General features: G+C 43.1%; 1 protein-coding gene across 2 annotated transcripts; it reads left to right on the plus strand.

Moving 5' to 3' along the window:
* Positions 1-4,954: 4,954 nt before the first annotated feature.
* Positions 4,955-9,013, plus strand: LOC124137566 (DEAD-box ATP-dependent RNA helicase 42-like). 2 transcript variants are annotated; one of them, XM_046503916.2, is made up of 3 exons: positions 4,955-5,091; positions 5,398-5,517; positions 6,570-9,013. In XM_046503916.2, the coding sequence occupies exon 3, from the start codon at positions 6,578-6,580 to the stop codon at positions 8,393-8,395; it is 1,818 nt and encodes a 605-aa protein (XP_046359872.2). In that variant the 5' UTR covers positions 4,955-5,091; positions 5,398-5,517; positions 6,570-6,577; the 3' UTR covers positions 8,396-9,013. The 2 variants fall into 2 exon arrangements, with proteins under 2 accessions (XP_046359872.2, XP_046359873.2); XM_046503917.2 differs by having other exon boundaries at positions 4,968-5,091; positions 5,419-5,517.
* Positions 9,014-21,868: the final 12,855 nt, after the last annotated feature.

Genomic DNA, 21,868 nt, shown 5'->3' on the forward strand with positions numbered 1-21,868 from the left:
GCAGGGTTAAGATTTGTCAGTCAGCCAAGTATCCTCCACTGTGACTTCAAATTTTAATCTTGCACAAAATGTAAAAACTGGCACGTCCACCGCTTTCCAAATTTCAAATTGTTGCGTAACTGTCAACAATTACTTCCAAGAAACTAAGTACAATAAACTACGGTTATAACGAACTCTAATGGACCACTAATGTTAGCTCGTTATCACCGTAGTTCGTTGTAAGCATATATACAACATCTATACAGCAAATGGCAGGGACCAAAAATTCAGTTCGTAATATCCGTCAGTTCGTTATAAACGTAATTTACTGTAGGTCAGGGTACGCCATGTAGTGTTGGCAGAGACTACAGTAATAGGGCACACCAGTAAGCTGGTTTCTGTCATATTTGGAGGGTTTATGTAACCGTTACTTATTTACAACGTAAAAAAATGTTGCATTGAACATTTAGTTTGTTTTCTTTTGACGAATATTTTTTTACGTTACAATGTTAAACACACAACGAAAGCCACTTACCACCTCTTTCACAGAGGAGTTCAATTAGCCTACTGCACAGACTGTATTTATGACCGGCAGTTTCCGAGGCACAGGATGCGATAACTGTCCATCTGCTAAAGTTGATATACTGTACATGTAGTAGATTTGTAATGTATCTCTCGCCTCTAGCCACTCTTGTACCATACTCGTATTAGGTATATTATTTTCACTGCACATTTTATAGTCAATAGAGGTTTATTACGTTTTGTCGCACGCTTTATGGCAGCAGACATAAATAGATCAGGATATTATATGAGTGTTCATGTCATACTATGTTTAGAACACAAGTGTCGTAAATAAAGTATGACATCAACACGAAAATAATGTTCTATTTATTTCCGAAGAAGATGTCTACATACCGAGACGAATTTTAGTGTTTTGGTGTTACAGCAAGTCGCAACAGCAGCGGAACCACAATTTGTCAAATGACGTCAACAATCTTTAACTCAGTAACTGGCAGAGTTGGCAGAGCGCCCAGTCTCTTCACGTACAGGTGCTGACCGCCTCCGTGGTCTAGTGGTAGAGCGTCCGCCCGGAGAGCTAAAGGTCCGGGGTTCGATACAAAAACGACGTTAAAATTGGTACTTGTTACTCTGTATGACGCTTGGCATTAAGGGGCTCAACAAGGAAATGATCGTCTCGGAGTCTACTGTATACTGTGTCTGAGTGGGGTATTCTTGTTAAACTGCGGCATGGTATCTCAGTGGGCTTGCACTATAAATCGGCATCAGTCCGGACTAGCACAAGTAGCCATACACACGTCTCTATACAAGTGCCACAATCTTGGACGCGACGTTAAACCCAATTTCACCTCACCTCATCTACAGGTGTTAGATCACACCTAAAAGTAGCTAGAACACGTCGATATGACATTGGTAAATGTAACAAAATATACATTGTTTTATTTTTAAATTTTATTGGAAGTTACATCAAAGTCGAAGTTTGTTACCACCAGTACCACAACTATTATTTGGACGATTAATTGCGCCTATATGGTCTTTGACAATATTTTCAAAGATAGCTCGTTTGAATTCCGATATAACAGAGTATGTTAAAGCTTTTGGATGTATCACTTCCATAGAAATCAGTTTTTTCCTACTGTTACCCATCTTCCCGAGGCAAGGGAGTTAACTGACCGTAAAGGTCCAGTTTCCACCCTTGCCGAACTAAGCTGGAATTTCTGTGCTCGATCGTAGCGCCACCAGTGGCTATTACGAGTTTTGTCCCTTCTATGCCCCTCCCTCTATGTCCCTCTATATCACTTGCATTTGCTTCAAACAAAATGGCGGCGCCCAGTGAAGAGTGTGTGAGTGAGTATGGTTTTACGCCGCTTTTAGCAATATTCCAGCAACATCACGGTGGGGGACACCAGAAATGGGCTTAACACATTGTACCCATGTCGGGAATCGAATCCGGGTCTTCGGCGTGATGAGTGAATGCTTTAACCACTAGGCTACCCGACTGCCCCTGCCCAGTGAAGACGATCTGATTGATAATCAAGATCTATATTGTAATAGAACGGGTCTTACTTCGCAAAGTGCATCAAATCACGTCAGCACCTTGGTTTAAAACATGAAAAAATTGGAAAATATCTGTTGACGGTACACATGCTTTGCAAATCCTACCTCCTACCGAAATCTGCACGGCAGTTAACGTACCGGATGTCGATTTCGTTACGAGATTTTGATTGGCCTGTGCATAGACTCGTTTGTCCAGCCAAGTTATTACTCCATAATTCCAGCCTAGTTCGGCAAGGGTGGAAACTGGACTTTACTGGAATTAACTCCCTTGACTCGGGAAGATGCCCGGCCCGCGCGACAAATTCTACTGGAAATGTCCATTTAAGTATTGAATGATCTAATTTAATCGTAGCTTGAGCATCTACCGACCCCACACACCCGGCACTTTTTACCAGAACATATGGTAACGTATGACCCTGAAGACAGACACCACCCCAGGGAATCGTATGGACAATGACTGTAGCCTACCACTTACATGTATATATCTCGTGTTGAGGCGTACGTAAAATCATGTAAAATGCTATTGCGAACATTGCAATACCGTAGTTGGCGTTCATTCAAAATCCATGAACACCATGTTTGTTTGTTGTTGTGGTGTCCCCCGCTGTGATATTGGTGGAATCGTGCTTAAAGCGGCGTAAAATTATACTCACTCACTCTGTTTACAATATATACTGTTTGTCAGTCTGTTTGTATGTTTGTTTGTTTGTTTGTTTGTTGTTTAACGCCGCACTCAGCAATATTCCAGCTATATGACGACGGTCTGTAAATAATCGACTCTGGACCAGACAATCCAGTGATTGACATCATGAGCATCGATCAACGCAATTGGGATACGATGACATGCATCAACCAAGTCAGCGAGCCTGACCACCCGATCCCGTTAGTCGCCTTTTACGGCAAGTATGGGCTGCTGAAGACCTATTCTATCCCGGATCTTCACGGGTCCCATGAAGACCATGTCCATATGTATTTTAGGTATTGTCTATCACCTCCCTCTCCTGTAGGGAATCAACACCTTCAATGTAATCTGACAGACCTGCACACCTGCCGGTGAAATCACCACACACATAAGTTGAATGACATCTTTGGTATCTAAATATTTGTGTCAGTAATATGTCATAAAAAGCGGAAGCGTCAACTTTCTATTGGTATTGTCTGGGGGTAAATAACAGACATATTGTTAAAACACAATACAACCATGTTCATTATCTGTTTTTTCCACATCACATTCATCGAGTAAACTTCTCTTTATTAAAAAACGTACACCTCCTGATCTTTTTCGTGCTTTTTGCTTTAGTTCAGTTCTGTTGTGACCAAACCACGTACACATTCAACATTTAATGTTTGTTTGTTGGTTGGGTAACGCAGCACTCAGCAATATTCCAGCTATATGACGGCGGTCTGTAAGTAATCGAGTCTGGACCAGACAATCCAGTGATTGATATCATGAGCATCGATCCACGAAATTTGGATACGATAACATGCATCAACCAACTCAGAGAGCCTGACCACCCGACTCCTTGAGTCACCTGTAAGACAAGCATGGTTGCCCTATACTATGTATTGATACCTGAATACACTCTTCAAAAAAGGAAACGCACAGGTGGCATGCACTTCATTGAACCGCCGAGCACCCTCATTCAAATGAAAGTGCTGAAACACTGACATTCTAAAAATAAACCCACTCAACATTTGAAAGGGATATTCTGAGTGCGCGACCTGAACGTGTGTGAATTGCTGCTTGCAGTCACACCAATGGTACCCTATATTCCAATGCTACTGTAGCATATTAGGGGCGGTGGGGTAGCCTAGTGGCTAAAGCGTTCGCTCGTCACGCCGAAGACCCGTGTTCGATTCCCCACATGGTTGCAATGTGTGAAGCTCATTTCTGGCGTCTTCCTGGCGTCCCACTGAATACTATATTCCGTATTTCAGAAATGTATTTCTTCGCTTCAAAGTAAATCGTCACTGAGAAGTTTAATTATTCTTATTAACCTTATTTCAGGATAAGTCTAAAGGTACCTAAACCCAAGGAGGCAATTGTTCAGTCCACACACGCACGCACGCACGCACGCACGCACGCACGCACGCACACACACGAAACCTCAGTGACCAAGACCAAAATGATGTCCGATGCAATTCCCTTTTTTGACATTTCTTAGGATTATGGAAAGGGTATGTCGATATTATGTATTAGAATCGCGTGACTCATGCTCAGTGAAACGACCCGTTAGATCAAGGTAAGACATGGTCTTCAGCAACCCATGCTTGTCGTAAAAGGCGACTATGCTTGTCGTAAGAGGCGACTAACGGGATCGGGTGGTCAGGCTCCCTGACTTGGTTGATGCATGTCATCGTATCCCAATTGCGTGGATCGATGCTCATGATATCAATCACTGGATTGTCTAGTAGGGGACGTAGAACATAACATAGCTACAAGAGGAATATCTAGTTTGTACGGTGGCCCATAAAATGTCCAAAACAAAAACGAAAATGTAAAAAACTAAAATGAAAGTACAGAAAAGTATTTCCATCGCGGTGAAAACTATTTTTATTGGAAATACTTTTCACTGCGGTGGAAATACTTTACTGTATTTATATTGTAGTTTTTGACATTTCCCTTTTAGATTTTGACATTTTTGCTTCAAATTTCAGCGATTCGATAGCTACTTTTCCATGTTTTCGGTTGTTTTTATACATGATTTATCACATATTTGTTTGACAAATTGCGTTAATTTGCAAAAGGTTACGATAAAAGTAAGTGAAATATCAAAATATTGAAAAACAGACTCCATGTCCCTTATGGGCCACCGTAAGTTTGGGCACTCACAGATGTTATCGCGTACACAGTGTCCTTGGCATACTTAGTAACACATGCCCTATATGATGTAGTTCTTAAAATAGCTGCATGGGGAATATCTCGTTTTAGCAGGCACAAATCAGAGGTACTGCGTTACATGCGCCGACCCAGACACAGGGTTTGCAAACACTCTAAGAAGTTCCTGTTATATTCAACGTTGGAACACTCGTCAGGTAGAGGATTTGGGTTAATCGTGTTCAAGTTCTGTCAGTAGTCATGGATTTACCCCGCGGGGATTCCGAGTTAGGTCAGCGTCCCCACTGTGCTGGTAGTACTACATAATGGATCAACCCGTGAAGATCCGGGGTACAATAGGTCTTCAGCAACCAATGCTCGCTGTAAAAGAGGCGACTAACGGGATCGGGGGGTCAGGCTCGCTGACTTGGTTGATGTATGTCATCGTATACCTATTGTTTGATTGGATGTTTTGAGGCAACACTAAAATGTTGCTTCTACTTTCACTTTTGGTTTTGCTTCAGAGAAACTTCTGACAATTCCAGGAACATCCGAAGTCCCAAATCAAGCATTCAGCCAGTTTGGTGGTCATTCGGAGTCTATATTCGCAGCATTATAGTAGCTCTTCTACAGGTTTGACATAGGTTTGTATTGTTTAGATTACTTAAATTTACTAATCCGCAAAATACAATTTTATCCAAATCAAAATGCATGCATTTTTCATCTTTCTTTTAAATGAGTTCATATTATCCTTTCGTTTTGCAAACACCCATTTACCTTCCACCCGTGAAGACCCGCGGTAGAATAGGTCTTCAGCAACCCGTGCTTGCCGTAAAACGCGACTGTGCTTGTCGTAAGAGGCGGCTAACGGGATCGGGTGGTCAGGCTCGCTGACTTGGTTGATGCATGTCATCGTATCCCAATTGCGTGGATCGATGCTCATGATGTCAATCACTGGACTGTCTGGTCCAGATTTGATTATTTACAGACCGTCGTCATATAACTGGAATATTGTTGAGTGCGGCGTTAAACAACAAACAAACAACATTTACCTTCCCCACAAAGTTTGCTGATAATAGTCATGCTGGTTGATTCATCCCATCACTATGATGTTGATGTTGAGGGTTTCTCACTGACTGTTCATGCAATCACAGGCCGGCGTATCTATCTTTAAGGATGAACGAGGTGAGGTGAGTTGAGTTGAGTTGAGTTGAGGTGAGGTGAGGTGAGGTGAGGTGAGGTGAGGTGAGGTGAGGTGAGGTGAAATGTGGTTGAACGTCGCGTCCAAGATTATTGCACTTATATAGCGACGTGCATTATACATGCACGTGTGTGTGGCTGCTTGTTCTAGTCCGGACTGATGCCGATTTATAGTGCTAGCTCACTGAGATACCATGCCGCAGTTTAACATGAATACCCCACTCAGACACAGTATACTGACACCGAGCCTACCAGTCCTTGTTTTAGCCCCATAATGCCGAGCGCCAGACAGGGTAACAACAAGTACCCTCTTTTAACGTCTTATGGTATGACGCGACCGGGGATCGAACTCCAGACCTTCCGCTCTCCGGGCGGACGCTCTACCACCAGACCACTGAGGCGGTTTAAGGATGAACCAAAAACACCAGCAGTCCTCCTCCACAATCTCTTTGTATTGTTGAGGTTATTTCGTCAGAATTATTACTTTTACTTTCAGGACACAATATGACCTCCCAAAATTACGAATGCAGTAAGTGCCCCAAGATTGATACACAGAGAAAATTAACAGAGCATTTTATCCGAAGCCACGTGACCGATGAGGAGGCACCATGGAGGTGTTCCTTGTGCAATTTCAAGGCTCTGTCGCATCATCAGCTTCAGAATCATACAAATCATTTTCGCCACCAAGAAGCAGTGAAGCGATGCCCTCTAGGAATAATTGAGTACATAAAATCCAAAACACCATATAAAGTACAATTTGGTAGAGATATTTTGCCGCATCGCGAGAATGAACCTATGTACAATACCGGCGTGGACAAGGTTATCGATTACAACCACAAATCACTCGGTATCGTTCTCAGTCCTGGTTTGGGTTTTGACTATTCCGTTGGCGAGACAGAATCGGAGGAAGACGAAATAAGAAGAAATAGATTTTGTGAAAGAGAAGGAAACACGAGGGAAAGGAGAAATAGATCTCAGGAAAGAGAAGGAAACGACAGGGAAAGAAGAAAGAAATCTGAGGAGAGAGAAGGAAACACAATGGAAAGAAGAAATATTTTCAAGGAAAGAGAAGGAAACACAATGGAAAGAAGAAAGACATCTGAGGAAAGAGAAGGAAACACAATGGAAAGAAGAAGGAAATCTGAGGAAAGAGAAGGAAACACAATGGAAAGAAGAAGGAAATCCAAAGAAAGAGAAGAAAACACAATGGAAAGAAGAAAGACATCTGAGGAAAGAGAAGGAAACACAATGGAAAGAAGAAGGACATCTGAGGAAAGAGAAGGAAACACAATGGAAAGAAGAAAGACATCTGAGGAAAGAGAAGGAAACACAATGGAAAGAAGAAGGACATCTGAGGAAAGAGAAGGAAACACAATGGAAAGAAGAAGGAAATCCAAGGAAAGAGAAGGAAACACAATGGAAAGAAGAAAGGCATCTGAGGAAAGAGAAGGAAACACAATGGAAAGAAGAAAGACATCTGAGGAAAGAGAAGGAAACACAATGGAAAGAAGAAAGACATCTGAGGAAAGAGAAGGAAATGGCGGGGAAAGAAGAAAGAAATCGGAGGAAAAAGAAAGAAAAGGCGGTGAAAGAAGAAAGAAATCCGAGAAAGGAGAAAGAAAAACAAGCGAAATAAGAAATATTAACGGTGATGAAGAAAGAAACGGTGTAGAAAAAGGAAGGAAATCGAAAGAAAGGGGAAATAAGCGACAGCGAACATCTGAACCAGACAACCAGAACAAAAAGCCCAGACTGACATCTTCATCGGGTGAGGGCAGCAGAATTAAGACAGAAAGGACACCAACCACACGGCGAGAAAGGGTACCCATGGCAACAAACGATGCTGGCGTAAACGAGGAAACAAACATGAAAGATGTTCTCGAAGACAAAAATGTGACCGGAATTACCAAAACCTATAAAGAGGCCCAGAGGGCGAAAACATCTTTCCCACTTAAAACAGAAGAACTAGACCTGCCATTAAACAACAACCTGCAACAGGACAAACAAATATATGACCATACTAACGAACCTACGCCGGATGTTGAAGAATCAGCCGAGGTCAACGTCGAACTAGGCATTGCCGATCAGCCATCACAAGATGGAGCAGAGAGAGAGCCGGATGTAGAGGTTGTTGGGGAAGAGGGCGCTCTTGTCGACAAGATATCGGACCTGATACAGAGTCTCCAGCCCATGAAGAACATCTCGAAAGCCCTCATTAGTCTGGACTTCCACATGAGACGACTCTTGCCACTGTTGGAGCAGTGTCAAAATGGAAGGCAGTCATCAACTGCAGGCTTGTTGAAGGACAGCAATGAATGTTAACACTGGAAGAACTGTATGTCTTTTATCACTGCATAGTGACATTTATACTAGCCATAATTTGGTTAATAAAATACGTTAAACTGCTATTTAAAATCATGATATCTAAATTAAAACGATGGTTTATCATGTCCATTACATAAAGACCACAAGAAGCGCTCACTTGTTCTTGAATTTCAGATGTCAAAATTTTTGCAGTTGCCACTCAATTGTTTTTTGAATTTATCTTTAAATTTTAGCAAGGCAGTATACCATAAACATAAATGTGTTGTTCTTTCTTGCATAACTGTGTACAATTTATGACATGACAAGTAAGTTTAGTTACTGTTACAGAGCATTGCAACAATTACAAATTCAAAAGAGGGTTTATTGACCTAGATGGAAACATAAACCTGTACATATTTCTGACACTTGCAAAGTGCGTAAATATAACGGCCCTGTCATTCTTGGCAACCTTAACTTTACATAACTACTTTCGCTTCATTTTCCGTTCATATTTCGAGACCCGTGAAGATTCCGGCGTAGAATAGGTCTTCAGCAACCCATGCTTGCCGTAAAAGGTGACTATGCTTGTCGTAAAAGGCGACTAGACAATCCAGTGATTGACATAATGAACATCGATCCACGCAATTGGGTTGGTTTATTTGTTGGTTTGTTGTTTTACGCCGCACCTCATCAATATTCCAGCTATATGACGGCGGTCTGTAAATAATCGAGTCTGGGCGATACAATCCAGTGACTGATATCATGAGCATCGATCCACGCAATTGGGATACGATGACATGCATCAACCATATCAGCGAGCCTGACCACCGGACCCCGTCAGTCGCCTTTTACGACAAGCATAGTCGCCTTTTACGGTTGCTGAAGACCTATTGTACCCCGGATCTTCACGGGTCGGGTCAGTTACTGATATTGTCAGCACAGATCCACTGGACGCTTCAACTGTTACAGTGATAATCAGTACTGAAGCGCTCGTAAAATAGCTGGTTCTGACAATAAAAATTCCATCCTTGAGCAACTCCTGTCATAACCAGTACCTTCAACATATGTTTCATGTTACTGAATTTTCCTTTCTTTTATACATCAAGTTTCAAAAGCTAAAAACCATCCGTTGATCGCTTCATGTGGCATCTATCATCTGTATGCAAAGTCGAAAAATCTGTTGCAGTTGCAAGAAACAGACCTCTTGATTAACAGTCGTCACGATATGGCTGAAATACTGCCGATGTGACGTTAAATATTAACTCACTCACTCACTCACTTAATTAACAGACAGAAATGGAATACTTGCAGATAACATTATATAATATATCAAAAGTCTTATATTGCGTGTCATAAAGCCTAATCTAATGAAGATTGTCCATTTAAAGCTGTTTTATTTATTAAAAATCGTACATATATCGTCCATCGTATACCTAACGCAACATATCAATCTTGGGAAATAGATAAATAAAAACATATTTAAAAATTGTCAGCATTATACTTTTTAAAAAAAAATACCCAGAACAAAAGCAACAAAACACTCCCGTTATTCCGGGACAAGCCGAATAGCCACTCGTGCCCCTCTCGTGGTCATTTGTGGCGCAAACGGGCATAGAAAATAGAATTGTCAACTCGTTGCGTAATGTTTCACGTATATCATCCGCATATAAACTGACGTCCAAAAGAAACTTTACCAGAGTTTGAAATCACTCTTGCCCAAAAACAACAAAACAAACATGCATGAAGTAAAGTGTATTGAGAAGATCAATATATCAACATAATCAACACTGAAAATGACAATCATACCGCGACCAAGGATGACGTCAGAGCCCCCCGAAGTTGGGTGTGGTACAAAACTCGAGCTTTCAGAATCATGGACAATAGGCAGAGTACATAAACAATCGCTCACGTTCAATAGCAAGTCATTAGTAGCGTGTGTGACCACCAAATGCCTAAATACACGCAAAAACTCTTCGACGCACAGAAAAAGTCTGTCGTCTGATGAGGTCGTGTGGGATTTGACGCCAGTTCTTGCCGGTTGGCTGGAGAGTGTGGTCGTTGTCGAACACGACGATCCATCAAGTCCCAGAGGTGTTCTATGGGGGACATGTCGGGTGAGCGTGCAGGCCAGGGCAGGGCGTTGACGTTGTTGGCTGCGAGGAAGTTAGTGACAATTCTGGCTGTATGGGCTCTAGCGTTGTCATGCTGATAAATGACACCACGTGGCTGCTGGAGAAATGGTAGGACAACTGGACGAAGAATGTTATCCATGTACCGCTGAGCTGTCAAGTTTCCGTCAACGATGACCAGCGGTGTCCTCTCCTGCCCACAGATCCCTCCCCACAACATGACACTCCCTCAACCATATGGTACGACCTCCTGCACGCAACACGCCGCCGTTCGTTCACCCCTTCGGCGGTAAACACGTTGTCTTCCATCAGCCCTAGACATACAGAATCGACTTTCGTCAGTGAAGATAATCCTCTGCCAGTCACGTCGTTGCCAACGCCGTACACAAGTTTCTTTTGGACGTCAGTTTATCATGTGTATTCCTGATGCTATTGAAAACACAACGGGGCATTATATTGAGCAATAAGATTGAACACATTTAACTGTATCTGGGACCGTATATTTTAGATACAAGACATCAAAAATTATTTCTGAGGGATTCTTTGACAGAAGAACTTGAAGTCATACGCACATTCTGATTGGTTTGTCGTATTTCCGGAATTAACGTTCATCGATAGGGGGCCGATTCCGTGAAAATATCTCCTTTCCCCCGTCACTCGATGAGAGAATCATGATATTTCACTCGACACATGAAATGTCCAATTTAATATACATGTATACTTTTTGTGTAGTTGTCTACCGGAAAATTTAATTATTTCATTACAAATGTAAAACCTTGAGACGTGAATTCTCCCAACCTAACACACATGGTTAACCACCACTTGTATTTGCGACTAGTTTCGTGTTTGCAAAATCTTAAAAAATATAAACAAAAATAACAAAAAATATTTACGGTCACGAAAATTCTGTATCATACATATAGAAATGATTATAATTATACAAAATCATCTATAACAAAAATATTCTTGTAAACTTCGCTTATAATAGTCTCGATTGACGAGTTAAATGAGAAATGTACAGTTTATAACAAAACATTTAAAGGGAATAACAAACGGCACGAACCGATATTAACACCATAAATGACCATCTGTCATTATTTTGTCTTGTCAATGTGGAACTAACGTAAAAAGGAAGTCAACTGTTTGTGTACGGGCCAGACACTTACGATAAACGTGGAGGGATAGGAGATCAATCTTGTATGACAATAGTTCCGTCAAAGTGTTATGTTCACTGCAATGAATATATCGCTAACACATTGAAGTATATAATAAAATGTGTGATCTTGCTGGGCCCTCTTGTGTCAATTTGCCCCGACTGAACGGATCCTTGCTGATGTCATCAGCTGATTGTCAACAATGGTTTCCCTGCCAAAGGACCCGTTGAAGATACGGGATAGAATGGGTCTTCAGCAACCCATGCTTGTCGTAAGAGGCGACTATCGGGATCGGGTGGTCAGGCTCGCTGACTTGGTTGATGCATGTCATCGGTCCCAATTGCGTGGATCGATGATCATGATGGCAATCACTGGATTGTCTTGTCCAGACTCAATTATTTACAGACCGCCGTCATATAGCCGGAATATTGCTGAGTGCGGCGTTCAACAACTATCCAACCAACCCTGCCAAAGACTGTTTTTATTATTCACAGAGTTCAACATTGCTGACTGCCACGTGCGCCCCTCACTCAATGGCTTCTCTTATCTGAAGAGATAAAACGATCTATTTGCAATTTATTGTCCGACCAGGAAGTATTGACTTGTCACTACACAGTGGCTGTGTCTTTTCTCTCCTTTAAAAAGTAAATCAGCTTTTAAACTCTGGGCAGGGTCGATTCTAAAATCAATTTACTGTACTCACTGACATACATTCGTTAGAGGTGATAAGCTATCTGTGTCATTTATATATTTATGCCTACAAGGGCAAACATATCGGGGTTAATAAAAATCTCATGTGCCCTTGGGTCATGTCACGTCACAAGACAACAGTGTATTGTTTCCGTCATCCAAACGGCATTGTTGACGTCATTCGAATATTATTGTGACGTAAGGGCGGAATGACGTCACACTAGAAACGACGTCATAGCTGAATATGTTTGACGTCATTCGACAAATTGTGGTTCCGCTGCTGTTGCGACTGATTGTGGACATCTTCGGTAATAAAAGAACAATATATTCGTGTTCATGTCATGCTATGCTTACGACACTCGTACCTAAGATCGACCGCCTCCGTGGTCTAGTGGTAGAGCGTCCGCCCGGAGAGCGGAAGGTCCGGGGTTCGATCCCCGGCCGCGTCATACCAAAAGACGTTAAAAGATGGTACTTGTTGTTACCCTGTCGGCATTAAGGGGCTAAAACAAGGACTGGTCGGCTCGGAGTCAGTATACTGTGTCTGATTGGGGTATTCATGTTAAACTGCGGCATGGTATCTCAGTGAGCTAGCACTATAAATCGGCATCAGTCCAGACTAGTACAAGCAGCCACACACACACACACACACACACGTGCATGCACGTCGCTATATAAGTGCAATAATCTTGGACGCGACGTTAAACCAATTTCACCTCACCTCACCGTACCTAAGATCCGGAATTTTGACACTCGAGTCATAAACATAGTATGACATGAACACTGATATAATATCCTCTATATTTTTATTATGACTAAAAGTGAGATCGAAATAATATCGTCTCTACAAATGAACCAGCTACAGCCTGAAAAACAACATACACTGACGATGAACTCCGTAAAGATCATGCGCACTCCATTATGTTCTCATTATATGAGCATGGGTGTCTCGTTTCACCACCACAGAGATTATGACTAAATTATTGGGATAAACAGTTGTGATAGAACAGCAGGTGTGAAGGTGATACATGCAACTCCCCCCTCTGTTCATAGTCTCATACAGGGAGAAGGCGAGAGAGTTGGGAGTGTGTCAGTGTGTATGTGTGAGGATGGGATGAGGATGGGATGGGGATGGGATGGGGATGGGATGGGATGGGATGGGATGGGATGGGGATGGGATGGGATGGGATGGGATGGGATGGGGATGGGATGGGGATGGGGATGAAATTAGATGTGTTGGGTTGGGATGGGGATGGGATGGGGATGGGGATAGGGTGGGATGGGATGGGATGGGGATAGGGATGAAATTAGATGGGTTGGGTTGGGATGGGATGGGGATGGGATGGGATGGGATGGGATGGGATGGGATGGGGATGGGGATGAAATTAGATGGGTTGGGTTGGGATGGGGATGGGATGGGGATAGGATGGGATGGGATGGGATGGGATAGGATAGGATAGGATAGGATAGGATAGGATAGGATAGGATTGGATGTAGATGGGTTTGGTTAGGTAAAGTTGGGTTGGGATGGGGATAGGGATAGGATTGGTTGGGTTGGGTAGGGTACGGTTGGGATGGGATGAGATGGGATAGGATGGGGGACAGGATTGGTTGGGTTGGGTTGGGTACGGTTGGGATGGGATGAGATGGGATAGGATGGGGGACAGGATTGGTTTGGTTGGGTTGGGTTGGGATGGGATGAGATGGGATAGGATGGGGATAGGATTGGTTGGGTTGGGTTTGGTTGGGTTGGGTTGGGTCGGGTTGGGATGGGATGGGATGGGAAAGGCATAGGGATGGGGTATGCGGTTGTAACAGAAACTCGAACAGTTTTCCATTTTTTGTCAGATAATAATATGGAAAAAAAGGTCCACTCTTGTGAAACCTAAACAAACCCGGATTCGAACCCAGGGCGCCTTACGCTGCACTGTCGGATGTGACGCCTTACACTGCCCCCGTTTACCTAAATCCAAATCGTGACAAGATAAACCATAGTGTATTATGCTGCTATATATAAAACACGTTTAATGCTATATTTAACACAGTGGCGTATATGGGGGTACACGCTATGCTATGTACCAGGAAGTACACTGGTCACGTTGACAAGTAACTGATTACATAGGCTTGAGCATGGCGTGCTATTCAAGGCGCTCTCAATAGATTACTTGTCGGTGTATGCATCGAAGCAGTGGGATTTACTGGAATCGTCTAGGGGCTTCTATTATATAAAGGTTACCTTGTCAGTAGAAGAAGAACAGACACGACATGGAGTGTAGGGTATAATGACCTACTGCTGTAACGAACTGTAACTAGTTGACAGTTGACCAACTTATGCCACATAACTGTCAACGTTTATGTCGTAGATTGATGACGGTTATAAAATAAACAAATATAATTGATGATAGAAATAATTCGAATAATGTTTCCAACTCTTCTACAAGTCAAACAGGTGAAGCAGGAATACCAGACTGACTAGACCCGTGAAGATCCGGGGTAGAAAAGGTCTTCAGCAACCCATGTTTGCCGCAAAAGGCGACTATGCTTGTCGTTAGAGGCCACTGACGGGATCGGGTGGTCAGCTCGCTGACTTGGTTGATGCATGTCATCGTATCCCAATTGCGTGGATCGATGCTCATGAAGTCAATCACTGGATTGTCTGGTCCAGATTTGATTGTTTACAGAGCCGTCATATAGATGACATATTGCTGAGTACGGCGTTAAACAACAAACAAACAAACATTCAAACCAGCCTGACTAACAGTATATATTGTAAATAGAGTGAGTGAGTGAGTGAGTGAGTATAATTTTACGCCGCTTTAAGCATTATTCCACCAGAAATGGGCTTCATCCATTGTACTCATGTCGGGAATCGAACCCGAGTCTTCGCCATGACGAGCGAACACTTTAACCACAAGGCTACCCGACAGCCCCTTATAAACAGAAAGATTGTAATGGAAAACAAAGGACATATGAACAGACAATGGAAAGGGTCTTATGGGTGTGATTAACGACGCGATCGAGTGATAATTGATGAAGGCTATATATGTCATAGTTTTAAGTAATGAATTGCTGTGTTGGTCAAGGACGCAATTAACTGCTGTTACACGTCTAGATTCCCATAACGATGTGTAACTCAACCCTGAATAGACCTTTGATTGTTGCTTGTTGGTTAAAAATAATTTATTGGGCAAGATATGTGCCTTAATGCAGTATTAGGTTTGTTTGTTCGTTGTTTAACGCCGCACTCAGCCATATTCTACCTATGACGGCGGTCTTTAAATGATCCAGTCTGACAGACCAGTGACTGAAATCATGAGCACCGGTCTATGTGATTGGGATACCATGACATGCATCAACCAAGGGTTGCTGAAGATGGGAAGCATCTCATTTGAATCCTTCACTTGATGCAAATACAAATGTTCTTCTCATATAGTCGACTGCCTAGTTCCCCCATAACGTAGCCCTCATAACGTGGGTTGCCCCGAGAACTCATATATTGTATATAATTAACTGTCAAGGACGCACATGCACCTCAATGGGATATTGTCATGGATGCACATAATCTCATATAATAGAATTCACTGTCGTGAACGTCCGGGGTAGAATAGGTGATCTTGCTGGGCCCTCTCGTGTCACTTTGCCCCGACTGAATGGATCCTTGCTGATGTCAACAGCTGACTGTCAACAATGGTTTCCCTGCGAAAGGACCCGTTGAAGATACGGGATAGAATGGGTCTTCAGCAACCCATGCTTGTCGAAAGAGGCGACGAACTGGATCGGGTGATCAGACTCACTGATTTGGTTGATGCATATCATCGATCCCAATTGCGTGGATCGATGATCATGATGTCAATCACTGGATTGTCTGGTCCAGGCTCGATTATTTACAGACCGCCGTCATATAGCATGAATATTGCTGAGTGCGGCGTTAAACAACTATCCAACCAACCAACCCTGCCAAAGACTGTTTTTATTATTTTATTATATTTTATTATTCACGGGCCGCCGTAGTGACTGCCACTACACCACTCGATCAATGACTTCTCTTATCTGAAGAGATAAAAGGATCTATTTGCAATTAATTGTCCGACCGGGAAGTATTGATAATCAGAGACTATCATTTGCTTGATAACGGTGTTAGAATCTACACCGAAACGTCGCCCAATTGTAATAAAGAAGTTGCTCATCCATAACAATTTTGTCTTAGTAATCACAGACTACTGCTATCAGTCTGGGAGAACAGATCTGTGAGAGCCGGCAGGACAATCACAGACTACTGCTATCAGTCTGGGAGAACAGATCTGTGAGATTCGGAAGGACAATCACAGACTACTGCTATCAGTCTGGGAGAACAGATCTGTGAGATTCGGAAGGACAATCACAGACTAATGCTGTCAGTCTGGGAGAAACAGATCTGTGAGCGCCGGAAGGACAATCACAGACTAATGCTGTCGGTCTGGGAGAACAGATCTGTGAGATTCGGAAGGACAATCACAGACTAATGCTGTCGGTCTGGGAGAACAGATCTGTGAGAGCCGGAAGGACAATCACAGACTAATGCTATCAGTCTGGGAGAACAGATCTGTGAGATTCGGAAGGACAATCACAGACTAATGCTATCAGTCTGGGAGAACAGATCTGTGAGATTCGGAAGGACAACCACAGACTAATGCCGTCAGTCTGGGAGAACAGATCTGTGAGAGCCGGAAGGACAATCACAGACTAATGCTATCAGTCTGAGCAAAAGAAACGTCACCCCAAGTAACATTGCATGAAAAGTTGTCATTTAAATATTTGGGTAATTTTTGTCAAAGTTTCTAAAATTTAACATTACCTTGTCCGGAAAAATGAAATTTGATGATAAAGAAACAAAGCAGACAATAAAACCGATCGCCCAAACGCATCACGGCAACGGCCATGTTAACCCGATGCACGTGTGTTCCGTGCAAATTGAAATGCACATGCGTTCCCACATGCATTTCTTGCCCTATAAAAATCCACCCAGATCGGATAACATTCATTCGTTATTGAATTGCTACCACATGTCAAGATTGACAAGAAATCAGCGACACCAAGCCCTTGGACGATTGCAAGCTGGACAAACCGCCCGGCAAGGACCCATTCTGACATCACGTCATCGCCGGGACCGTCTTCAGTGGGCAACACAGGGCCAGCTCTCAGACGAGAGCCGTTACTGTATCTCAACAGCAGAAGGCAGAGAGAGAGAGTCTGGCAACGCCGTGGGGAACGTTCTTCGGATGCTTGTGTTGTTGAGAGAGACTCGTGGGGTGGTCCGAGCATCATGGTGTGGGGTGGAATTGGTCTTGCACAGAGGGTCGGCCCTGTGGTCTTCCAGAACATCGGTCCAGGGAGAGACAATGGTGTCACAGCAGCTCGGTACATTGATCAAGTCTTGAGACCACACGCCATACCTCATTTGGCACGTCGCCGCAACCACGAGTTTCAACATGATAACGCCCGTGCCCACACTGCGAGAGCAAGAAGAGATTTCCTCCAGCAGAATGAAATCCGAGCCATGCAGTGGCCTGCCCTCAGACCCGATTTAAATCCCACTGAGCACCTGTAGGACGAGATTCAAAGACGGCTGAATGACGTCCGACCAAGGCCGACAACCGCAGCTGAACTGTGTCCTCAGAATGTGGGCTCAAGTGCCTATGGCCTTCATCAACCGCCTCATTCATTCCATGTATCGACGTTGCACGGCAATCATCAATGCACATGGCGGACACACGAGATACTGACTTGTGATGGCATTTTCTCAGAGACAAGTGTTGTGTTTCACTTTAAGAACATTTGACACTTTAATTTCAACCTTGATAATCAGTTTTGCCAAGTTTCATCTTTTTAATATCTCTCAAAGTACGTTCACAGTGTTTGGACAAATAAGGTTTCTCATATATCTATCCATAGTGACGTTTCTTTTGCGGTTCAGTATATGTGCATCAATAAATGTCAAATAAGAAAATTCAAAAGAATAATTTTGTACAATATATAGTGAGTTCATCATTGTGAACGGTTATGATAATGAGATACTCTCATACTGTACTCGTCGCTCAAAGCACATTTAGTTGAAACACGTTTGCAGGCTATTATAAATGTTCTTAAGATTCAGGTTCTGTGTTCAAACTTTTAAATGAATCTGGCCAATCACAGAGCTGCAAGTCAACCAATCACAGTGTGCTTGGACAGGGAAGTTACCCCGAGATCAACAACTCCTTACAGTGTAGAAATAGACATATGGGGTTGGCAAGGAAAGGTCGTGTGATCGAGAAGTGTACCTGTGCCGATTTACGACCTTCGACCCCGTTTTGTTACCGTGTTTTGTTACCGTTACAAGGGGCGTCCTGTGTTGGGCATGATATTAATAGTGAAGCTGTGGGAGTGCTGTGTGTACGTGAGAGAGACTGTGATCATTGGTTACATGTTGTTGTGTTGCGTTGCGTTGCGTTGCGTTGCGGTGCGCTGCGGTGCGGTGAGGTGGGCTGTTGTGTTATGTGGTGTGGCGTGCTGTGTTGTGGTGTGTTGTGGTGTCGTGTCGTGTGGTGCGGTGCGGTGAGGCGTGGCGTGGCGTGGCGTGGCGTGGTGTGGTGTGGTGAGGTGCGGTGTGGTGTGGTGTCGTGTAGCTGTCAGCGTCGTGTGGCAGAAATACTGCTGTGCGGCCTGAGGCAACAAACAAATACTTTAATTATGCAAATTGTGGGAGTCGCGGGCAGGACAGGCTTACCCTTCTCTAAAAACACCTGGTGTCATCACTGATTTTCAGTGATCCATTGACGTTGTATATTGATGTGGTCATGTGTGTATGTGGTATACTTAATGTGTGTATCGATGACCTATGTGTATGTGTGTTTTGTGTTTGTGGTATATGGTGCATGTAGCATAGGTATGTGTGTGTGTGTGTGCACGTGGTGTATGAATGTGCTTTTGTGTTCGTGTGTGTGTGTGTGTGTGTGAGTGTGTGTATATGTTTATGTGTGTGCTAATGCTTAAGTGTGCGTGATGAGTGTGTGTGGCATGTGTGTGTCTATAAACGATGTGTGTGTGTTGTGTGCGTTTAGCTATGTTTGCGGTGTATGTGTGGAGTATGCATGAAATATAGCATATGTTGTGCTTGTGGTGTATATTTGTATGTGATTAAGGTTCGCATGATTTGTATGACTCGTGCAGTGGTGAATGTGTATTAGTGTGTGATGTTTGTATGCATCAGTGTAGTGTGAGGGGTGTGCGGTATATCTTAGCTTGGTGTGTGTGTATGTGTGTGTATGTGTGAGTGACTGTGTGTGATACGTATGTGCGTAGGTGGTATGTGTGCATGTATGTTAGGTGGTTGTGTATGCGTGTACGTGCGTATGCGTATGTGTTTGTATTTACGCATCAACGTTCATATAAGAGAAAAATAGTGAACATTATGGACCACGACCCACTTGCACAAAACGATCTTAGTGCTAAGACTATTGTGAGCCTATGTTAAAGTATGGAAGTTAAGATCATCTTAGCACTAAGATCGTTTTGTGCAAGCGGGTCCAGATGTTCTGTGAAACCCGATGTATTTTACTGACGTATGAAAAACATGTTTTTTAAAACTTTAACTCAAAACTTCGAGACAAAGGGGTCAGTACATATTACATTGATCGTGAACCGCCTTCGATACAACAATATCTCGTTATAACGCGATGCGTTTTATTTCGTAGCGACCACATACGAATATCCTCTTTATAACATAGCACATATGTGAGTTAAATTACAGCAACATCAGTACCTACATACGTGGCAAGAGTATTATATGACCGCTTAGATGTTATATAACTATAAATATTATACACATCACGCAAACTGACATTTCCGCTGAACGCTCATTGAATACACACACCAACTAGCATCCCCTGTAAATGCAGGGCCCACTTGCACAAAGCGATCTTAGCGCTAAGATCGCTTTGTGCAAGTGGGCTCAGGTCGGTGAGATGTTAAGGACAATCACAGGTGGGTAATTTAAGATCGCTCGGACCAGGGGAATGGATCCAGTTACGATTTTATCGTTCTTACAAATTAATCATTAGCACAACTTACAAAATAAAAGCATCAAAACAAATTCCATAGTCATGATCAATCTCTACCGAAAGACCACTGTTGGATTCCGACTGTATCAGATCAGAAGCATGTGTTTATGAGTCACTAGACCCGTGAAGATCCAGGGTAGAATAGGTCTTCAGCAACCCATGTGTCCGATAAACAACTCCCACTCGTCGTTTATGTCTTAAGTACACGAACATCACAGCACAGCAACATCACGTCGGGGAACACCTGAAATGGGCTTCACACATTGTACCCATATGGGAAATTGAACCCGGGTCTTCGGCGAGATGAGCGAAAGCTATAACCACGAAGCTTCCCACAGCCCCGATGAGACAAAAAAAAACATATTTCTTTCATGATAGTTTATTTAAAGAAATAAAGTAACAATACATTTCACAATTTAACAAATCCTGTTTAAATACATCGTTAAATGTGACAAGCATGCTCCCGTCACTGAAAGCATGACATCGTAATACTGTTGGGTAACTGTAAGGGAAATCATATTCGAGACTCGAGGCTTCACGTCCCTGATTCATTTAACCCTAAACAATCTAGACTTACATACACTTACAACAATATCACAGCTACTTAGCGTCAACCCGCAAACTGGATTCGATCCAGGTAAACTTGTGGTTGATAGTGTGAGCAAAACATCCTAATACCGAATTTGTCAGCAGTCTTCCATTCTGATAATATCACACCAAGGAGCCATTGTGTCCAACAAATCAACTTCGCAATCCATGGGCCTAGTGTATGTTGTCCCACATCGGTCGCTCGGGTGGGATGGGCTGGGTTGGGTGGGGTTGGATGGGGTTGGGTGGAGTTGGGTGGGATTCATTCACAGTCAAGACTCAGGATGGATTGAACAGTGCTGGTGAATGGGATAGACTACTGGCTGCCTTTAAAGCGTCATTGGTTATCACTGAAAGTACTGGTAGCATGGGCGGATACAGCTTTTTTGAAAAGGGGGTGGGGGGGGGGGGGGTGGGGGGGTGGGGGGGGGTGCACAATTAAGATCTATTTATTGTCTTTGGTGGTAATTAATACAGAAATAAAGATTTTTTTCGAAATAAAAGGGGGGGGGGGGGGGGGGGGGCAGCGCACCCCCGCACCCCCCTCTGTATCCGCCCATGGGTAGCGATAACGCGACTGCTGAGAGTGAGTGAGTATGGTTTTACGCCGCTTTAAGCAATTTTTCAGCAATATCAAGGCGATGGATACCAGAAATGGGCTTCACATATTCTATCATTTTAAGGAATCAAACCCGGGATTTATGCGCAATGAGGACATGCTTTAACCGCTAGGCTACACCTTCGCCCTATAGCGAGGAGTGTAGGATTTTAACAATCTACACTAACATGGGAAATATATTTTAGGTTGATTCAATGCCTGCAAAATAAAGCATACACCCTTGTTTGACGGTG

This window comes from Haliotis rufescens, unplaced genomic scaffold (genome assembly GCF_023055435.1).
Source record: "Haliotis rufescens isolate VD_foot unplaced genomic scaffold, xgHalRufe1.0.p SCAF_19, whole genome shotgun sequence".
NCBI lineage: Eukaryota > Metazoa > Mollusca > Gastropoda > Lepetellida > Haliotidae > Haliotis > Haliotis rufescens.